At 46.8% G+C, this 22,766-nt stretch overlaps 1 protein-coding gene across 1 annotated transcript in view; it reads right to left on the bottom strand.

The window, feature by feature from the left end:
* large1 (LARGE xylosyl- and glucuronyltransferase 1) overlaps positions 1-22,766 on the bottom strand; it is a 79,605-nt gene that overhangs the window by 37,742 nt on the left and 19,097 nt on the right. Inside the window, exons 2-3 of the mRNA XM_080492085.1 lie at positions 15,977-16,163; positions 659-957 (exon numbers count right to left, since the gene is read on the bottom strand). Of these exons, the coding sequence (XP_080348211.1) occupies positions 659-957; positions 15,977-16,082 (405 nt within the window). The 5' untranslated portion in view covers positions 16,083-16,163. The remainder of the gene's footprint in view (positions 1-658; positions 958-15,976; positions 16,164-22,766) is intronic.

Raw genomic sequence — 22,766 nt, 5'->3', positions numbered from 1 at the left:
AACAACTGGAACATTCTTCCAGTGTACTGAAACACTTGGATGGTTCTACAAGTGTGCTTAAACATCTGGAACATTCTGCCAGTGTATTAAACATCTGGAACATTCTGCCAGTGTGCTTAAACATCTGGAACGTTCTGCCAGTGTATTAAACATCTGGAACATTCTGCCAGTGTGCAGAAACATCTGGAACGTTCTGCCAGTGTGCTTAAACATCTGGAACGTTCTGCCAGTGTATTAAACATCTGGAACGTTCTGCCAGTGTGCAGAAACATCTGGAACGTTCTGCCAGTGTATTAAACATCTGGAACATTCTGCCAGTGTGCAGAAACATCTGGAACGTTCTGCCAGTGTGCTTAAACATCTGGAACGTTCTGCCAGTGTATTAAACATCTGGAACATTCTGCCAGTGTGCAGAAACATCTGGAACGTTCTGCCAGTGTGCAGAAACATCTGGAACGTTCTGCCAGTGTATTAAACATCTGGAACGTTCTGCCAGTGTGCAGAAACATCTGGAACGTTCTGCCAGTGTATTAAACATCTGGAACGTTCTGCCAGTGTATTAAACATCTGGAACGTGTATTAAACATCTGGAATGTTCTGCCAGTGTGCTGGAACATCTGGAATGTTCTGCCAGTGTGCTGGAACATTGTGATCTCACCTCACACTTGTCCACGCCCGGCTGCTGCACGCAGTCCGAGCTGTTTCCCGCCGCCGCAGCTTTCTGTCCATCATTGTCGCCTGTTCCTTCCTCTGAGTGCGTCCGGCTGTGGTTACCATGGCGACCGGCACTCGGGAGGCGGGCCGACGGGCTCCTGGGGGGCCTGCTGAGCTCCCGGCGCAGCGCCCGGTTCTCCTCCTCCACCGCCCGCACACGCAGCTCCAAGGCCTGCCGCTCGCCGGCGCTGCCCACCGGCGTGGACGACTGCGCTTCCAACGGAGACAGGGGGAGGGGCTTCACTGTGAGGGACGAGAGGGGCGGGGTCAGCACCAGGAGCTACTCCAACATTCTGGTTGCTTGGGACCAAAACTTTGTTCAGGTTGTTAAATAATCAAAGTTTCACATCTTTCAACTCCTGAAAGCCTTGAAACAATAAACATTGACGACAAATCAGATCAAAAACAATTCACAACAAAGTCAGAATTAAAACCAAATCCTTAAATATTCAAATAAAAAATTAAAAAGTAGCAAAAATAAAGAATAAAGACAACATTTTAGAAAATGTATCTTTCAGGTCCACCACCACCACCACCACCACCACCACCACCACCACCACCACCACCACCACCACCACCACCTCCTCCTCCTTCAAAGTGCAGAGATTCACATGAAAATTATGAAAAATTAACAAGAGTTTGTCTGAAGAAAGTGATTCTGATACGAGCTGAATGTTAATTCGACATTAAAACTAAATCATTTTTTTTAGTCCCACAAAACTCAACATCAGATCCTGAAGTGTGGCTTTTAAAACGCCACGCTGGACTTTAGGTTTGAATCCCTGACGACAGGGGACTTTATCAGAGCAGCGACTCTTTGTTTCTTCACCTCTTTTGCTCTTAAAGCAGCTCCGACCCCGACATGGTTCTCCTGCATCACAGACTCTCCCTCCTCCTCCAGTCACTGGACTCGTTTCACAACAAAACCTCAGTTCAGCAAAACGTCCCAGAAAATCTGACGAGTCACTGAATCCTTCTTTCATCACCTGGTGAAGGATCACCTCGTGGAGGAACACCTGGTGGAGGAACACCTGGTGGAGGATCACCTGGTGGAGGACCACCTGGTGGAGGAACACCTAGTGGAGGAACACCTGATGGAGAAACACCTGGTGGAGGATCAGCTGGTGGAGGACCACCTGGTGAAGGATCACCAAGTGGAGGAACACCTGGTGAAGGATCACCTGGTGAAGGATCACCTGGTGAAGGATCACAAAGTGGAGGATCACCAAGTGGAGGAACACCTGGTGGAGGATCACCTGGTGGAGGATCACCTGGTGGAGGATCACCAAGTGGAGGAACACCTGGTGGAGGATCACCAAGTGGAGGAACACCTGGTGGAGGAACACCTGGTGAAGGATCACCTGTTGGAGGGGCAGCAGTGAGGAGGGGCAGTAGTAAGGGGCGGCAGGAGAGAGGAGGGGCATGAGGGGCAGCAGTGATGATGGGCAGCAGTGAGGAGGGGCATGAGGGGCAGTAGTGAGGAGAAGCATGAGGGGCAGCAGTGAGGAGGGGCATGAGGGGCAGTAGTGAGGAGAAGCATGAGGGGCAGTAGTGAGGAGGGGCATGAGGGGCAGTAGGGAGGAGGGCACACAGATCTTCCACAGAAGCTTGGGCGCTGGACCGTAAAATCCCGGCTGTGCCGATCTGCCTACAGAGGGCGCTACACTTCATGCTCGGTGTGACATACGACCCGAAGCGCCGCTACATCTCAGCTCAAACATCTTTCAATCAACAGAGCCGACAGCAGAGCCGCCCACGCTCAGTGTCTCATCCCAGTCTGCTGCCATTTCCTCCGCTCGGCTCTCACTCCTTCACATCTGAACAAGAGCCTCCAGTCGTGAACACACGAGTCCTTGGAGAGGAGCCGGAGCGTCACTCTCACTTCACTTCAGCTCCCACAGAGGAGGGGGAGGACTTGGTAGAAGATCATTAAAGAACACAATAGCTTCTCTATTCAGAAGCTCACTGGGGGAAAACACAGCCGAGAAGAAATCCTCATCCCGGTGTCAGATTGCCGCAGCAGAGCAGAGCGGCCACCGCTCAGATTACATTATTGATCCTTGTTGGGAAATAAATGGTTCTCCAGGATGACACATCTGTCATCTCACATGAAAACCAGCTGCTTCCAGCCAGCTGGGACGCTCAAAGTGTCCTGTTGACGCAGCTCCAACTGCACAGATCAAAAAAGAAACCGACAGCAGGGACGAGTCCAGTGAACGGTTAAACACCCAGCCCACGCTCATCTGCACCGCAAAACACTCACCCGTTCACAATCTGTGATTATGCTGATATCAACGTTATTATTATGTTATTATTCTGTTTGTGCTTTAATCAGGAAAAAGCTGCTTTTTCATCCACTAGAGGGAGCTGCAGAGGTTCACACAGGAGTCCTACAGGACGTTTCTGGAAGATGTAGAGTCTGAATACACGCTGCCGGCACAATGCTATATGCTAAATGCTAACCTCCAGAGTCCTGCAGGCACAATACTATATGCTAAATGCTAACCTCCAGAGTCCTGAAGGCAAAATGCTATATGCTAAATGCTAACTTCCAGAGTCCTGCAGGTACAATGCTATATGCTAAATGCTAACTTCCAGAGTCCTGCAGGTACAATGCTATATGCTAAATGCTAACTTCCAGAGTCCTGCAGGCACAATGCTATATGCTAAATGCGATCGTCTAGAGTCCTGAAGGGAGCAGAGAACCTCCAACTTCAGCAGACTTTAAAATCTTGGTGAAGATTGTGATTAAAGGCTTCACCATCTGAATACTCTTGGCATATTTCAGGGGACATCAAAGTATAAAATTTGCTGAATGTTGCTGCTGTCAACTAAATATAATTCAACAAGACTTACAGTCATTGTCTAAAACCAGTGCTTCTCCATGACACATTTTGCAGAAGAGACGATTCGCAGGCACCCGGAGGACCAAAGCACCTTCTGGATAGGCTGTCGTCTGCGCTGTAATTCATTTGCAGAGTGGGGTTGTTGGGCCCAGTCCCACTGAAATGGACTCAATGACCATTTGTTTGTGCTGCTCGGAGATTGCATATGTCCGTTCCAGGCAGCAGATGCACCTGGTCCTTTCATGCAGCCCAGCCAATTCATTTGGCTTTGAGATGTTTGTCATATCGTCTCCATGCAAACAAAAGCCTGAGCAAAGGCCGGCGAGTCCCACTGTCCCAGCAGAGGACACACCGGACAAGCTGCTGGCTCAGGACAATGAGGCCGTCTTCCGACCGCAGAGAGTCAACAGCAGCTTGTTTGTTTTCACACTGACCACATTAGTATGGGGTGAACGGCCCAAACTCAGACACTGTCACATCTGATTTGGGAAGGTATTACGAGGTGGACTCGTCGGATTCCATCTGTTTCATGCATGAAAAAGCTTTGAGGCGGAAAAGGTTGGTTACTTTTATGTTTCTGCTGAATTACTTCAAGGAGACCTTCATCATCGTTTCCTTTCACAACAGAATAAAGCTGTATGCAAGATGACAGAAGAAAGGAAACAAACTTCCTTCCAGTCCGGTAATATAACGTCATCACAGTCTGACAGAGCTGCTCATTGTTCTCCTGTTGGACTCGGTACTAACCTGTCCTCCACACCGTAACCTGGAAGAGCTCCTGCTCCGGTCTTCTGAAGACAGACGGAAGACTAAAGTGATCAGTCTATCTTCTGTTGCCGCACCCAATAAAGACTGCACACCAATAAAGACTGCACACCATTAAAGACTGCACACCAATAAAGACTGCACACCAATAAAGACTGCACCCTATTAAAGACTGCACACCAATAAAGACTGCACACCATTAAATACTACACACCAATAAAGACTGCACACAATAAAGACTGCACACCATTAAAGACTGCACGCAATAAATACTACACACCATTAAAGACTGCACCCTATTAAAGACTGCACCCTATTAAAGACTGCACACCAATAAAGACTGCACCCCATTAAAGACTGCACCCTATTAAAGACTTCACACCAATAAAGACTGCACACCATTAAAGACTGCACACCAATAAAGACTGCACACCAATAAAGACTGCACACCATTAAAGACTGCACACCATTAAAGACTGCACACCAATAAAGACTGCACACCATTAAATACTACACACCATTAAAGACTGCACACCAATAAAGACTGCACACCAATAAAGACTGCACACCAATAAAGACTGCACACCATTAAAGACTGCACACCAATAAAGACTGCACACCATTAAAGACTGCACACCATTAAAGACAGCACACATAAAGACTGCCCACCATTGAAGACTGCACACCAATAAAGACTGCACACCAATAAAGACTGCACACTAATAAAGACTGCACACTAATAAAGACTGCACACCATTAAAGACTGCACACCATTAAAGACTGCACGCAATAAATACTACACACCATTAAAGACTGCACACAATAAAGACTGCACCCTATTAAAGACTGCACACAATAAAGACTGCACCCTATTAAAGACTTCACACCAATAAAGACTGCACACCATTAAAGACTGCACACCAATAAAGACTGCACACCAATAAAGACTGCACACCATTAAAGACTGCACACCATTAAAGACTGCACACCATTAAAGACCGCACACCATTAAAGACTACACACCAATAAAGACTACACACCAATAAAGACTGCACACCATTAAAGACTGCACACCATTAAAGACTGCACACCATTAAAGACTGCACACCAATAAAGACTGCACCCTATTAAAGACCTCACACCATTAAAGACTACACACCAATAAAGACTGCACACCATTAAAGACTGCACACTAATAAAGACTGCACACTAATAAAGACTGCACAGGTTTTCACCAGAATCCTCGGGCTGAGATGCCAGATGTTTTTTTCTTTTTGTGTTTCACTTTGTGCTTCAGTCATTTCTGGTTGTCCAGAATGTACGAGACGTCACGTCTGTGAACGTTTTTGATTTAGAAAGAAATAAAAACACAGCGGGCGATGATGTCGGTGACTTTGTGCTCTTTGTGCACGCTTCATTCTGCAGAGCACTGACCACTAACACTTTAAGAAAACATTCAAAAAGACAAAGTTTTTAAAGTGAAACGCTGCTGGACGAAACTGCAGACACATGAGGTCAGTAAGATCCACTTCAAACTGGAATCAAGAGAAGAAACAGTTGGTCAAAGCACAGAGACGGTCGGATCATCTACGGAAGTGGACACACGCTGGACAATGTCATCGAGTCACATGTTTGACACTGTGCATGCTTCCTGTGGTGCTGAGGACTGAACGTCAGGACTGAAGGACAAATAAGAGCAAGAGCTGCCGACACGACCCAGAACAGAAGGTCTGAAGGCTCCGGCGACGCTGATGTACGATCATGAACGTCAGTGTGACGCGGAGCAAGTCGGAAACATTAAAAAAAAATTTAAATAAAACAAAACAGGTCCAAGAAAAGAAAGAGCACCTTCTTCTTCACCTTCTTTTCTTGATCATTTGTTCATTAAACTAAAACTCTGACATGTGGAGCGTCCATGTTCACGCCAGTGAGCAGAGGATCTTCGCTCGGCGAGCAGACGGGAGGCGTCGGGAACAGAGGCGAATACTCCAAAGCGGAAACCTGACGGCTCAGACTTACAGCTCTCGTTAAGCCGAAGAAGCATTATAGTGAAGTTAAAAACATAAAAGTGAACTCTTCGGCTCCCCGGCAGTCGTTTGGATTTTATGTTCGCACAGATGCCACATCTGCTGGCGGAGAACGCTGAGAAGCTCGACATCAGGTCTGCTCCGGTGTGGTTCAGGAGTCGACCGTCCAGCTACCGAGACCCAGACTGCAGCTTTTGGCCGAGACCAATGGTGTCCCTGCTGGACGGGAACGACACATCTGCCTGCTCACATAAAAACCTTTTCTGTGGAAGAACAAAGACGACGAAACTGCTCTGGAAAAAGCAAGGCTGAGCCTGTTTTTGAATACATACTGAAGCACTAAACTTCAGAGTGCAGCAACGTGAATAACTATATACATATTTTATGTTGAGCTATTTTCATTATTACAATCCAACTTGGTGGTCTGTCCACGAGAATGTCTGTGTTCTATGATTAGAGCCCATTGTTCTCTTCTGCAGGCCTGTGTGGTTTCATTACAAAAAACAAACAGCACCAACTAGCGGTCCAAGGTGAAAACTACATTTCTAACTTTGAACCCCCCCCGGTTTCTGGATGAAATTTGATCAGTCGCTCCAGATTGGACCTCAGGTTCTGAGAAACCAGATTTCCACGGCAGGTATTTGAGTGAAGGAATCACAGAAGGAGCATGAAGACTGGAGCGGCTGATTAACGTCTCTGAATGTTCTTGTGTTTGGCTGGACGCTGGCAGACTGAGCTTGTGCTGCTGTGTGTGCGGTGGTGGGGGGGGGGGGAGGGGACTGGCAGCCGTTGGTGTCATGTCAGAGGTGGGGGGGCTCAGGGACGGTGGTGGTGGTGGTTGGGGGGGGGGGGGCTGCCTGGCATCCATCACGGCTTTAAGCCGGGAATTAGTTTCCCCGATGGTGATCGGCGCTGTGGAGAGGAAGAAGAATGGAACTGGGCCAGCTGGTCGTCTTAATTCACATTGCCACACGCAGACTGTTTACTTCCAATGGGATTTGGGACGTGAGACTGTTACAACGGCGCAGCTTCACGTGACTGACTGCTCTTGCTTCTATTTCGGTCACTTTCTAATTCCATCATACCTCCTTGTCCCAGATCTCCTGTAAGTGAATCACCATGTTTGAAGGTGGAGCGCAAAATCACCACAATGCTGGTGTGAGGCAGACACGACATGACAGTTTGAGGTCTCTGGAACTTGATTTAGTTCCATATCAACAGGCACGGACGCACAATCTGGAGCCTCCGTCACCAGAACAGCGCAGCGATCTCACCCTTCACAGCCTCGTGTCGTCTGCATGTGGGATCGCCGACACTGCAGGATATCGGCGTGGACGGGGAACAAATGACAACCAGGGCGCGGCTCCTTTTGGTTTTGAGTCGCTGAAGATGTCACAACAGCAATTTACACGAAAGAAAGAACTTTTGCAGTTTCACCATCCTGCACAAGCTGCTCAGTCAGCAAACAAACATCCTTTGCAGACAATCAACATTTTTTGCAAAAAGCGCTTCGGCAAATAAGAAAAAAAGCAGGAAAAGAAGGATCATCTTATGTTATCTAACCTTTTCTATATATTTTTAAAACATGAGCCGTGCCATTCTCCCTGAAGAAATATCAGAACCATAAAGGACACAAGATCATGCGGGTTCCTTCATTATTAATTATCACCACATTCTGTTTTCACGTGCTCTCGATTGACCGGCGCCCTGAGAGGTGATTAACATACTGAAGCGGCACTGACATGACGTTACAAATGAAAACTCATTGTTTTTGTGTTTTCATTTCAGAAGTTTCACGTTGACTCGGCAATGCTGTGAAAAGGATGTCAGTTTCCACAGGAAAGGCAGAAATGCTGAAAACGTTGTAGTTTTCACGTCGGGCCACCGGTGGGTGCTGTTTTACTACGGCCAGAGGGGGCGGAGCTTTTTCTGTCCTGCCCCTCAGTTGTGTCACGAGCGCCACTGCTCGTCAGACCAGAACCTTCACTAAACACTTTCCAAACTTCTCAAGATCTACTTTTAATTCCTGGCTTTTAACCACGTTTGAGACTCTGCGCCCGTTTGTATTGTTACCATTTTTATTGAGTTCCTGTATTTTATTGTTTTATTGCCTCCTTTTCATGTTTTTGGATTCTTGTCCATTTATGTTCAGCACTTAGTTTCAGCCGCCGTTGTTTTAAAGTGCTCTCGAAATAACGGTGACTTGACTTTCACTTTAAAACGTTGTGCAAACGAGGCTTTAGTTACCAACTTTATTCTCATCACAGTATAGTGAAACTGTGGTATTTACAGCGATGCGGTCACCTCGATAACGCCAGTGATCGCAGGTTGAAACTATTTACTTGAAGAAATTTGAATATTTACTGAGATTTGAATGGATTCTGCAGAGGATTGTGGTCCGGCCCCTGGTAGAGATCAACTTGTTGATAAGCTTAGGTCTCTGGTATTATTTCACTCAGAGGTCATTCAGAAAAATGTCTGAATTTACATTTTTTCCGAGCTCTGTTTGTCCTTCCATCTGCCATGTTTGAGTCATTCCTTGGCCTTTCTGACACACTTTACAAAGTGTTTTGTGACTGAGCGGAATGTCTTCACTGTGCCGAGTCGGCTCTGGAGTTTTGTGATTCGAGTGTCCAACAGATCTCGTGTTACTATGAAGCTTGTACATTTAAAAAGATCTGCTCACACAACTACTTCAAGTCCTCCATACCTAAAGCAAACACTTTCACTCTCTGACTGATCCAACTTAACCCTAACCCGTCATCTGCAGCTGATTGTTTAGAAGAGAGCTCATTACGAAGTGATGAAGAGTTGCCCTCACAGCGGTGGAGCATTTAAAGAGGGAGTGATGGAATTATCAGTCACAGTCACTTTTGTTGAAACACTGTAGGTGATATTCATGTTTGTCATTTTGAACTTGATTTCAGGTCAAACTGATCCTCCGTGTGCCTCACTTTTCCTGGTTGGACTTCCTCCAAGTCAGGAGTGTAAACCAGCCCAGCCGTTGCTCCGGCCCGGCCTTGTTTGATTCTGGATCATAAGGAAGCAGCAAGAGCCACAATCCAACTGCTGCTCATCGGGAGGCATCAGTCCTAATTGCCCCAACAAGAAAGTCACATGTTAAGCCACAAATATCAGGATGAAAAACACCAGCGGCGTCCCGGGGATTAATTACATTGCAGAGTCGGCCTGAAGAGGAGGAAGAGGAGGAGGTTTGAAGGTTTCATAGCATTTCCAGGTGTTTTAGCCTGAAGCATTATTATTCTGCCGAATTATTAAAACTAGAAGCTCATTAAAATGTGCTGTGATGGAGAAGATTGACTTTCAGATGGTGTGTTCAGACTGAACCTAAAGGGTCTGAAGTTCTTCTCTGAGTGGACTGAAGGAGGAAAAGTGTTCATTAAAGATGCTTACTCAGCAGCTGAATAGTCATATTGGATACAAATTCCAGTGCATCATTTATTTATCATAGCGTCCTCGTGAATTGGTGCCTGAAGCAGAACAAAGCTCGGCTCCTTCATCAGAAATGGGAAACTGGTGTTCATGGACACTTGGTTGGGTCACAAGTGAGAAGCTGCCAGAGTCACAGTGATGCTTCAGAGCAGGGGTGTCAAACAAATGGCCCACGGGCTGAACCAGGCTAAAACAGGCCAAACCAGGCCTGCAAGAGGGCCTGGCAGATATAACAAGGAAACTGAAACCCTGTGTTTTTTTAAACCAAGCAGCGAAGGAAGCACTGATATTACCATCTGATACTGCACAGAGTACTCGCGCTCGTGCCCTTTCCAGATCCTCAACACAACCCGGCGAGTATTATGTGATGTCATGTGTCAGGCAACCGAACACGGGGATGTCTGCAGACGGGAGATTCTTTAAGGGGCTTTTCACATTCGGATTGTCTGTGACTCGGTTCACCTGGTGGTGGTGGTGGTGGTGGTGGTGGTGGTGGTGGTTGAGGTAGAGGGGAGGATTTCAAACCTTCATTTGGTCCGGTTTGCATTCACGCTGCATTCTGGGACTGGAACAAACCGCCCGGAAAACGTCATGCAATTACAACAGCTGGGCATTTAGGTAATTAAATGACTGGTTTTGGACTGATTTTGTTTACAGTGCAACGTCTTTTCTCGAGTGATGCTCAAGGTTTGAGGTTCATTTCTGAATTATTACTACTGCTGCTGCTGGGAAACTAATGGGGGACCCAGTCCTAGGCCCTCTACACCCTCTAGACCCGCTCGGCCCTCTACTAGATCAGTGAAAGCTACATTCATCCTTTCATTTCACTTACTAACACAACTGAAAGGGACTTTCTGATGAGCACTGAGAAATGTCTGTTGACTGGCAGTGGCAGCAAGTGTCTTATTACAGTGACTGTCAAAATAAAAGTACCAAGTCCCGGGAGAATATGTACTGGGAGTCATGACACCACGGAGGAAACTTTGTTCTGATTGTCCAGCTACTGAGCATGTGCAGAACTACTAGTTATTGATGGGAACCAGGGCCAGGACCAGAGTTTGAACCGTCTCCACAGAGACGGAGCGTTTTCAAAAAGTTCCAGCTTGGGAGCCGTTTTCTAAAAGCTGTGTTTCAGTGGCTCCAGACGCCATCGTCGTGTAGAACTAAAGTAAACTAACTTTTCTGTTTTCACTTGAAGTTGTTGTCATGTAAATGTGCATTAGTGAATTTAGCCTTTTTCCCAGAAATACTGCCAATGACTTTTTACATTTCACAGATTTTCTGAATGAAAATTGCTCTGTTGAGCAGAACTTGTGAGAATCAAGTGGAGCAATGGGAAACTATCCAGTAATGTTTTAAAGGTGGGTCATTAAAAAAGAAAAAGAGCTGATGTCACACTAAAGATATTTATTTATCAATCCCCTTCGAGAAATTCCTTCCTATTTCTTGGTTACAGCCACATCCGGGTGCTCCAGGAGCTGATGAGGGTCAAAGGTCGTAAATCAGGGATCCACGGTGACGCTGCCTTTTTCCTTTCAAACAGCAGCTGTGATCCTAACAGGTGAGATTTTACCCTTGGTGGTCGGTTCATCTTTCTCCAGCTGTTTCTACTTACTTTAGATCTTCATATCTTCACAGCTGGTTCTCAATTTGAATTAAAACATGAATAAAAAAATTGCAATTGGAATGAAAAACACGAAGCTCCATGGAGCCGCACGTGACCTCCGGCACCGAGCCGGCCCAAACAGTGGCCGGTGGCCACCCCGACTGTAAATGTGTGTGTGACGGATAGCCGAAGCACCCGGAGACTGCTGAAGCGGTGAAAATGTGCCGTAGAAGTGAAGTCCATTTTCCATTTATGTGCAGCGATAAAGCTGACGAGGGTCTGACAGTTTTACTGGTCAGTGTGAAGAGACCACCGCAGAGCAGGAAGATCTCAGGATCTTTTCCAAAGCTGCTCTCAGTCAATATTCCACCAAAAGTACTTCAAAGTTCACGTTCTTCTCCGCGTGGTCGGGGAGTATCACGATGGGTTGGTGTGTCCTACACAAACAGTGATAAGTAAGAAGTGATACTCACTCTGGGATTCTGCTGCGGTACCTGCTCATCCTTCACCTTCACTGCTCATTAAACTGGAAGGTTTTCCTCTGTGCTGAATTCTCTAGTACTTCAGGAAATTTCAATGGAATGCATTTCTCTGCTAAAAGGAGAAAAACATCCTTTCACACGTCTGGAGTTTGTTCCTCCAGTGTTTTGGTTCTATGAGCTGCTGTGACACACGATCGATGCTCCTCGCTCCGCGTCGCACCGACGTTTATGATCCGACTATACATTAACGTTCAGTAGGTGAAGGTCACTGTGGGACCTTCTGACCCGTTCAGGGTCGTGTCAGCGGTCCGGGGGAACAAATGTCGTCCTCAGAACCACAAGAAGCCTGCAGGCTATCAAACAGGTGATATAACAGTGATGTGGTTGTGTATCGTGTGTACTTCAGTAGCTGATGTCTGTACTTCCGACTTGCCTACACACACACTGCAACCAGCCAGGAGATGGACAGGGCATCAGACTGGATGGATGAACGGATGAGACCCACAAGGTTCCTCGAGGAGAACGTGAATCAGGCAGGCAGGTCAAAGTAATGAAGTAATGAACAGGGAAGTGATTTATGGAGACAAGGTAGCACTTGCTCAATGGTTTCAAGGGAAATCTAAAGAAAATACTTACTTCATTGAGAAATTTGAAAGAAATCCTGCATTTTTGGGGACATTACTGCCAAGTTCAATAAAACATGGGATTCACTCCACTGGCCTTCCAGGGCCAAGGGTAATTTGTTTTCATAGATATGCATACATGAGTGATTCCAGCTAATACTCTTTCAGTGGCTTGTTCATTGACTAATGCAGTGGTTGTTCTGCTGCGTGCCCCGCAGTGGTCGTTAGGAGGCCTGGCACCGCCGGAACAACACACACTATTAAAGCACGAATCCAAACGACTCCAACCAAGGGGGAAGCCAGCTCCGATTTGGCACTGCCGATGCTTGGTGGTTCCTCCAGAGAAAACCATGACAAAGCCAACAATAATGCCGAGATGAAGGCATGCCAGAGCGCTGACGCCTCCACGGCCTCCTGGGGTTCGTCTGCCATGAGCATTCACAGCACAGCTTGCATACGAGTGGAGGGATGAACAATGTTCTGGAGTGTGCCTGGGCGTGAACCATCGGGGGTTCAGGTTTCGTGAGATCTGCTAAGAGAATGCTTGAACTGAAAATCATCAGCACTGCGCTGATAAACGCCGAGGCTGTGCTGCTCTTTAGAATGCGCCTTTGTCTCTCAGCACTTCAGTCATGCACGTCACACCTTTGCTCTGCAGTAAGAGACGAGCACTCGAGCCCAAAGAGCTGCTACATTATAATTAGCATGGAAACATTAGCACAGCCGCGCCGTCGCCGCCGTCGTGCTGAGATTAGTCACTTTGCTCCTCTGCAGTGAAACACACAGGACTGTGTTTCAATAGCTCGCAGCATTAATGGCTCATCAGAGTAGCAGCAGGTCGACTCCTGGACCAGCGTTCAGAACCTGCTCTAACCAAGTAATCACACTGGGCTGCACCATTCATCACCGCCGTGCACACATCACAAAACATTTCCGCGGGAAAAGACGAAAGCTCACGTTCTGCGTGTCGACGTATTTAATCAGACGAGTCTGACTGCTTCAGATTGTTGGCCACCGATCGCATTGCTCTCCTTTATTTCAACGTCAGACCAGCTGACAACAGGACAGACGTCAGAAGAACTGAATCATAGGAAAGTAAGGAAAAAGAAATTGAACTGAACACGTGTGTTTCTGTTCAGTTTGTTAAGTCAAACTGAGAATAGGAGAAACTCTGCCGATATGAATCCGTCTCGTCACGAGGACTTGTCAGCTGGAGTCTCCAGGAGATGACAGATCTCGACCTCCAGGGAGCAGATCAGTGTTTTCATTACCTCACAGCCCAAGATCGTCCAGACCAAACCAAACCAGACCAAACCAAACCAGATTAAAGCACAACGCCATGTGAACGGAGGAACCTTGATATTTGACCTGCCGATGGCAGGAAGCTGTTCTCCTGGTCTCGGCTCAGTCACCAGGATCTGTCGGTGACGATGCTGGACGTCATGCAAAAGGCTGCAGATAATTATTTGAAATGTGTCAGAGGGAGATGCGAGATGTTCCGTCTCCATGTTCAATGTGAGTTTTGAATTAAACGGCTTCCGTCAGCTGCTGATGGTTTGAATCTGCTGCACAAGTCCTGATCAGAGAAATGCTTCACAGCAGGAGGAACAAGCTTCTATTTGGAGTGAAATCGCAGGGATGTCAGGATGCGGTTTCATTGTAAAAGTGAAGTTTGTTTTCATGTCAGAGAAACGAGGAGCTGATGCACCTCGACAGTACTTCATTATTCTTCCATTACGACCTCTCAGCTTCCTGCTGATTATGCAGTAACACTCAACAAGTCCTTCAACTCAACACAAAACAAACACCTGACGTAACGCTCAGCACAGGCTTCTGCTCAAAGCACAGCACAACTAGTGAGGCTGGTGTCAAACTACAAACTTTAAGCTCAACCTGTTGTCTTTAGTTTCAACGTCCCGTCTTTTCTCTCAAAGTCTTATCTTCAGTCTCAACGTTCCGTCTTTAGTCTCGGCATTAGTTTCTAACAAACTTGCCTTTAAAGACAGTTTTGTCCTTTTAGCTTCGACACCGGCGCTGCAGAGCATCACCCTGGAGAGAAGCTACGCTAATTGTAGCAGTCAGTGGATGTGGGGATTCAACAGTTGATCTTCATGTGACTGACCTATCGCTCCTTCAAACAATTCCACGTTTTGACAAGCAGAAAAATGATCCAATTAAGAACATGCAGAGCGTCACTCGGGTCCTGGATACGGCCGCTAACAGCGTTTGAACTGAGACAATTTCAATAATAACTTTATTAACCCGGTAAAACGAGCAGCTTTAATCTGAATCAACAACACAAAGCTGAGAGCTGCTTAACAATTCCTCTTCAACAATCCATCTGGTTCACATTCACACGCGGGTCAATGTTGCTGGCATGTCTCACCGGAGCTCACCAAGTGATGTTTCTCAGAAGAAACCACCGACTTTAATCATTTCCTCCTCGCCCCCCCCCCTCCCCACATAAATCACCTGCTTCAGGATTCGTTGGTTCTCTTTTGTCAGTAAAGTAAAAATGATTAATTGAATGTTTGTTACATCCATAATGTCCAACCTGCTTTAGTTCTTCTTCCCAAAGAGAAAGGCTGGAGATGTAATTATGTGATCATGATGGCGCTCCGGCCCGCCTGAGCTCCGGCCCTGCTGCCAGTGAAGCCCTGTGAAGGAGAGTGAAGAGGAAGCTCATTGTTCCCGTCTCACCTCCAGCCAGCGCTCCCTGCAGCAGCTCCTTTCACTACTTATCACACTCCAAGCAACGACTCCCCACCGCCAGGAGTTTACTGCCAAATCCAATAATTACTTTCCAGACCACGGTGACTATTGCATTATGGGAGTGTATTCACATACAGTCTCCAGCGACTGTGACCCCAAGTCAAAATTGTCAATTTAATCATAATTAATAATGGCACGACAGCCGCATTTCAATCCTGTGAGTCAAAGTCATTAAAAAGGCTCCAAGAACTCCTGGACTATATTGTCTGGAGGAAGTAATCAACTTTGGACAGGCCTCAGTAACTCGTTAATATCCCTCCTCCAGGAAGACACCAGCACAGGGTGACTTTGTCTGTGGGAAATTAGTTCCTCGGAGCCTTCTGGGGCGAGTCTGGAACCAACCGGGAAGAGACAAGGTGCTGAAATCGTGTGTCCAGTAGTTTGCTGCAGAATTCAACCAACACCTTTAACCCCTCGCCACAGCGCGCTACAGCAGGGACAGAGACACAGACTTTCTTCACTTCTGGGGCGTCACTCCAGGTATGGGGACAATTATTACTGTTGGGAAACCATTAGAAAGTCAATTTTGAATAAAATGACTCCTTTAAAGAGTTGAGTCTAAACATCTTGGACCGATGTACAAAGAAAGGAAACCCTCCTCCACCTGCGGTCTGTTTAGGCCCAACACATCGTCTAAACCACTGATTTGTTCTGTGAAAGGAAACCCAGAGAAACTGCTTGTCCTTACCTTGAAAGCTCCCGACGGACAGATAAAGCCAAGTGAGCGCTGGGATGAAGAGCAGGGCGAGGGAGGCCACCAGGAACTTCCTGCGCCCGCGACACATTCCCAGCATCCTCTGGACCGATGCGAGTGGAACGAGAGGTGAAGTGACCTCTATGTGGGGAGCAGCTGTTGTCCAGGCGGATTCATGGCACTGAAAGAGAGGCGGAGAGGAGAAAGCTTTCACACCTGCACAGCTGAAGTCTCTACACACACAGCGTACCAGGTAAAGACAACACACACACTGAACATGGCCTCACGGTTTTTAACTCTTCTCCAGAGGAAACCGGCCGAGAGGAGCGAGCCCAGAGGAGGAGATGTGGCTTCAGCTCAGTCAATATATTTAAAAGGCCAAAGCTGAATCTCCTGTTATAGATTTACATGAACTCTGTTACCAACAACAATCTGCAGACATGAGCTGTGGTCTGCATAAACAACATCGTTTAGAACACTGATTCTCAATCCTTGGGCCGCAACATACTTTCAGTCCTGATCCTGTGGGCTGAGAGGGCTGCGGGACCGCAATGCCACTTCCCACCACATGGGACAGTGATGCATCATTCAGTTGTTCAACATGTTCAAATAAGCAGCAGCAGAAGAAGCCAGAAGTCATTAGAGTGTGAGTGTGTGTGTGTGTGTGTGTGTGTGTGTGTGTGTGTGTGTGTGTGTGTGTGTGTGTGTGTGTGTGTGTGGGGGGGGGGGGGGGGGCTTTAACAGATGCTGGGTGTGCAGGTCGCTTTACCGGTGTGAGCGAGCGTGTCGGAGGTTCGGTGAAACGAGGGAGAGGAGCGGGCGATGGGAGCAGGTCTACGTGCTGTACATGTTTGGTTACTGGAAAATAAAAGCTCCAGGTGTTGATCCTAGAAACCGAGTCCTGCTTCCTGACTGCTGTGAAGGAGGGAGTTAAACCCTGAAGCTGAGGAGGGCTTCGGCCGGAACAGGAGTTCGTCTCCTGGCCTCGGTCGGGTGACTGGAACAGGAAGGGTTAACACTGGTGTAAATGAACTTTTGAAATGTATAAAAGAAGACGAGAGTGATGCCACCACCTCCTCAAAGGGGAAATATGTGATATATGAACGGAGGTAGTGAGCAGAGAGCATAACTCTCCCATTCACCAGATAAAGAAATGTTTTTGAGTGGACTTGATTTAGTAATTGAATAGACATCGAACCAAGACTCGGATCCGTTGAAATTAAATTGTTAATATTAAAATGGAACTGGGGCCACGCTGTACTGGGAGCAGTGGGTCAGAGGTCAGCAAGGTTGAGACCCCCTGGTTTAGAACAAGAGATATAGTCCTCGCAACCTCTTCCTTTGTCAACCTGTTTAAAAAATTGAAAATCAGACCCTGTGATCTCTCCCCCCCCCCCCCACCCCCCCTCCCCGGGGATCCAAGACCCGGGGGTCCCAGACCCTTTAAAAGAAAAACTGCTCCATTAAAGTCCTTTGAGGGTTCAGACACCAATGTGTGTGAGCAGGAAGTGTTTCAACCTTTAACTTGCCAGCTGAGCTCCAAGTCGTTCACAATATTACATATCACATAAATCAGACAGACACATACTAATCTGGCTTGATGACCCAAACTAATTAGTTAATTTACGTTTGGATGCAGGGCTGCAGAGTACAGAAGTCTCATTATATGACATCAGTCCAAATCCTCTTTCCGCCAGAACCACGTTGGTCCAATTACCCGCGTGACCTCAATCGATTTCTAATCTTCGCCAGAGTCTGCCCAGCGATGGAACATAATACCTCTGGCTGGCACTGCGGAGGCTGGCACGTACACAACCCCCCCCCCCCCCCCCCCCCCGCCAATTATCACAGTGTCACCCAGCAAAATGCAGCCGAGGGAGGAGAAAATAAACGAAAGTATACCCAGAAATCAGTGACTTCTGCAGCCGGGGGGGCGGCGGCGGTGAGACGAGGTTAAACCAGGCTACTGGAGATTAAACGAGTGTTTCAAGTAGGACAACAGTGCTTTGATAGGCAGACTATGAATCATTTCAGCAGATCCTTAACCTCTGCCCCCGGTGCGATATTAGCTTCCCGCTGCACTCCCTCATTTACAATGCAAATGCCGCGCTCAAGACGTTCATTAGCATATCCGAGGAGAGTGTGGCAGCGCGGAGGAAGCACGTCAGGCGAGCAGGATGTGGGGAGGAGACGCTTTCTTTTTAGAAGGATGAAGGACATCTTCAGCTGCTATTAGGTCATCAGACGCTCACGCCGGGCCGCCCGTCTCGCTGCGTAACCCCTTCACTGCCAGACTGCTGCTGGGTTTCACTCACACACACACTCCTGCTGCAGGCGGTGGAGGGTCTGCGGAGCCGCAGGGACACGCTGCCCCTCCGTCGATCCATTTCTTAATCCACTTGTACGTTCGCGGACGGCGGAAAAGAAGCTGCTCCACGATGCGACATGGAGGAAACCAGCAGCAGGCGGAGGCTGAAACACCGAGACTCGCCAGTTTGACCTGACCGGCACCGAGCTGCTGCGGAGCAACCAGCAGAGTCCGGCGCTCGCCGTGTGGAGCAGCAGAAGGAACATTTAACCTGAACAAGCTTGTTTCTGACCTGCTGGTTTCCATGGTAACCGTTGAACTTCTGCGGTTGCTGTTGGGTTGACAAGACGCGGAAAACAAGAGAAAAACTGTGTAGGTGTCCTGTTTCCAGCTGGAGTTTCTAGAGACGTTATTAGCAGTTCTGTGAAGTTCTACTCGCGTGTGAAGATGTAAACTGTAAAATACTGTTAAAGTTTGCAGTTCCACAATCTGTTGTAAACAAGAATCGAGCCAGCAGCTCTCCACTCCATTCCTCTAGTCTTTGTTTGTTTTCAATCAGTTTTGAAAGATGTAAACTGGTAATACGTGTAGACAGTCAAAAGGTGTTTCTAAGGAGGCAGATCACTTTGAGGGTGTGAGAGTCCGACGCCAAGTCCTGGAAGTTATGAGACCATGGATCAGACTCTGCACATCCCACAAATGTTGCCTGAATGAGCAAACCGACTCCAGCATCAGCAACGTGTTCAGGTGTAAGACCGAGACAACGGACAAATAACACGTCTTTCCAATGAGACTGATGCAAACCCTTAATTTCCACTCACGTTTATTCAGAGAACGTGCAGAACGGCTTCTCGGTTGGCCGCATTTAGTTTAGTTTTGATTGTTTTTTATGGGTCAGTTTGGAGATCCTGAAGCGTTTCCGTGAAGATTGCGTATGTAAGTTATTGCAACTGCTGGTTTCTGAGAAGAGCAGCCGGGATTAAAGACTCCCCAGTTACTGCAGTAAGACAATAACTGCTGACGTTCCTCACAAACACTGTCTTTAGTTTAATGAGGCATCGACAGCATTACTGGACTCCTTACCGTACTCAACTCAAGTCGCGCCGTAAAGGCTCCAATTCTCCCCAAAACTCACAAATATTTATGTGGGAAAGAAGAAGTGCGACGACTCATTTCAAAGCTCTTCTAATCTCGCCGGCAAAGAGAAATGCGATATCCACAGACTGGCCTCCAATTTATAGCCATTGCTGGAGCTGTCAATGGCAAGCCTTCCCTCATGGCTCAACAGTCAGTTAATAGAAAATGGAATTTTCTATCTGCAGCTCAATAGTAAATTGCTGTGTGTTGACACTAAAAGTGATGAGCGATGATTGCGAGCGCCGCGGTTTATTGGTGGAAAAGGGCCACGGGGAAACATGCAGAGAGGCTGATTGAATTGTTCTCTGTGGAGGGAGGATGTGTACACACGCAGGAAAACATTTGAAAATGGTATTTGTTTTCACGGTGCAGGGACACAAACGACTCTGACGAGCGTCAAACGTCTCAAACGGAAACCTGGAAAAGACGAAGGACGCGAAACAGCCTCCGGCTTCAGGGCTCCGAGCTCATTAATTCACACTTGACTCAGGAATACTTTATTTCCTGAATGAGGTGAAGCCTCAAGGAAAGGTGGAAGAGGAGCTTACACTTTACAAAACAAGAAAACGTGACATGCGACCTTTGTAAAACTTCTTCTCTGATCCAGGAACTGAAACTCCGTTGAGCTGCAGCTCAGCTGACGGTGGTTTGTGACGGAGCGAGTTGGTTTGTGTTGACTTCAGTTAGTCCAGCTTAACTTTAAATACACCATCTCCACAAAACCATGGCGGTAACATGATTCTGCTTCGAGTTTTCATACTTATTACTTCAAATCAAAATCAGAGTTTCAGGTACTGTGTCTGCTTTATGGACGCCATGTTTCATTGGTGAAGTCCCTCAGTCAAACCCTTTTTGATGGACTCAGGTAAACCTGGAGCTCATAATCATCGTCTGTCTCGTGGAAACACTTGGGACTAGTGGTCTGTGCAACTAGTTAGCTAAACCAATAAATGTCCGCCACCACAGGAGTCGGTACCACAACTACTTGTCAGTCCAATTACCAAAAGCTCAGTTTACCAGTCAAGCGGCTGCTGCCTCCACCTTCAGCAGAGCTCCAGAAAACTGCAAGTCAGGCTGGTGACAGCTCAGAGGAAAACACAGTCCTCCAAAACCAGAAAGTCCTCCAAAACCAGGAAGTCCTCCAAAGCCAGGAAGTCCCCTGAAACCAGGAAGTCCTCCAAAACTAGGAAGTCCCCTGAAACCAGGAAGTCCCCTGAAACCAGGAAGTCCTCCGAAACCAGGATGTCCTCCGACACCAGGAAGTCCTCCAAAACTAGGAAGTCTTCCGAAACCAGGAAGTCCTCCTAAACTACCACTGTCCGTTAGAACTTTCATCAACAGAATGAAAACAAAGTTGCAGCAATAAAACATAAAACCCTCCACTGGAGCAATGCACAACCACAGGAAGCAACTTTACCCAACCACACACAAATACACTCAATATACTGTATTTCAGTACCAATACCAGCCAACAGGTACATTCCAAAGTTTAACTGTGTATTGTACTGATGGGCCTTCACTGACCTGAGGCCTACGTGAACAACAAGAACACTTTTTCAAATCAGCTTTTCTTGTGTCCCTCGTGGAAATTTAAACAAGGTCACACCTCGTGTGAACAACTTTATAATTTTTCGTACACGCTCAGATCTGGAAATGAAAAAAAAGGGAATTTTATAAACCAATAAACACTGATCAACCTTAAACCTAAAGAGGAAACTCATTAAAACACTCGACCTCAGAGGGAATTTTCAATATTTCTAAACCAATCGGTGTAAAAAAAACAAAACAAAGTCAAAACCACACACATTTCAGGCTCAAAATCCCTCCACTGTAGATAATTGTCACCGTATTTCAGTAAAAGACCGACTACATAATACTGAATATGACTATCACGACCTGACTATGACCAAAAAAAAGCACGCGTATAAAAATATACATGTTTTCAGAGTTCAACGTTCGATTCAGGTTTTTTTTTTTTCTCTGCTTATTTTCCAATCAAACGATTAGTGACAGTGGAGCGACAAAGAAGAAGGCGTAGAACCAGCAAAAGCCATCGCAATGTTTCGCACAACAGTTTAATCAGTTTACCAGTATTAGTTTGGAAGAAACATGAAGAAAAGATTAAATATGCTTGATGAGGCGTTAAAATGGGGAGTGTGTCAAGTGTGATTTTCTCTCCGTCATAGCAACATCTTCACGCCTGAGCCGGGAGTCTGGACCGTCTTCAGGTCATTCCCAGAGTCCATCAGCAGAGCTGAGCGGTTTGCAAAATCTCCAGAGACCGGAAGTGTTGCGTGCCGTTCAGGTTGCCTGCGCTCTGGAAAAGCTCGGAGTTCAATACACAATAACTGCAGCGATGCTCACGAACCCGACTGAAACCAAAACCAAAGCTTTGAGTAGTGGCGAGTCACCAGGGAACAATGACGAGCTAAATGTGGAACAGCATCACATTAACACAAGAAGTCAGTCGAACAATGATTCTGCAAAGTCTGATGGTACTTTGTGCGTTTTTCTTTGTTTTACAGGATATTATGAAAAAGACATTATTCAAGAACACGAATTGAGGGAATAAAACAGAATGTTTACACATTTATAATAGACTATTCAGGACTTTTAATACAATTTGATGATGTTAATGTCTTTGTGCTTTGAGATTTGAAACGTCCAAATAATAGAGCTTAAGACCGACTGGACTCTCGCACCGTGTTTCAGAAGAGGAGCAGCTTGTTGTCATTTTCAGTGATTTTTGCTTCTGATGTTCAAAGACTGAAGTTAGACTACGACCAGCAGTGACGTCGGACACGGCCTGAACGTGTTGGCCAGAACGTGGAGCTCATGGAAAGCTCATTCATCCCCGTTTACAAAGACATTCTTGCATCACAGAGTTATTTTGTGCATTCCAGTGATCGCTTTTGTCAACAAATCTCTCAGATTACAAACGAAAGTGAAAATCTGGACCCGACCTTGATCTCGTCTTGAAGATGCTTCGGATATTAACGTTGGGAGGAATCGTTCTTCAGCAGCGACACGAGTTCAGCGGGTTTGACAGTTTTGACTGAAGACTTTGAACTAGTGACAGACGCTGATCAGTCATGTGGTCAAGTAGTGAGTTTGAGGTCCCCGACATGACGAGGTTCTGGAACACGACCCGCCTCAGTCAGGATCATTTCTGACAGTCTGAAAATAGTTGAAACCAATTTTGCCCTTTGAATTTGAAAGGGCACATAATGAATTCATCGTTCGGCCCGAGAAGAGCAACTCCCCGGCGGGAGAGTCTTTACTGCAGAGCACTGTGACTTTATTAAACCTGTCACTTCTGCTTCCGTTCCCCCTCCCAGC

This window comes from Lipophrys pholis (assembly GCF_963383615.2).
Source record: "Lipophrys pholis genome assembly, chromosome: 22".
Classification (NCBI taxonomy): domain Eukaryota; kingdom Metazoa; phylum Chordata; class Actinopteri; order Blenniiformes; family Blenniidae; genus Lipophrys; species Lipophrys pholis.
This window is presented reverse-complemented; position numbering and strand designations above follow the sequence as displayed.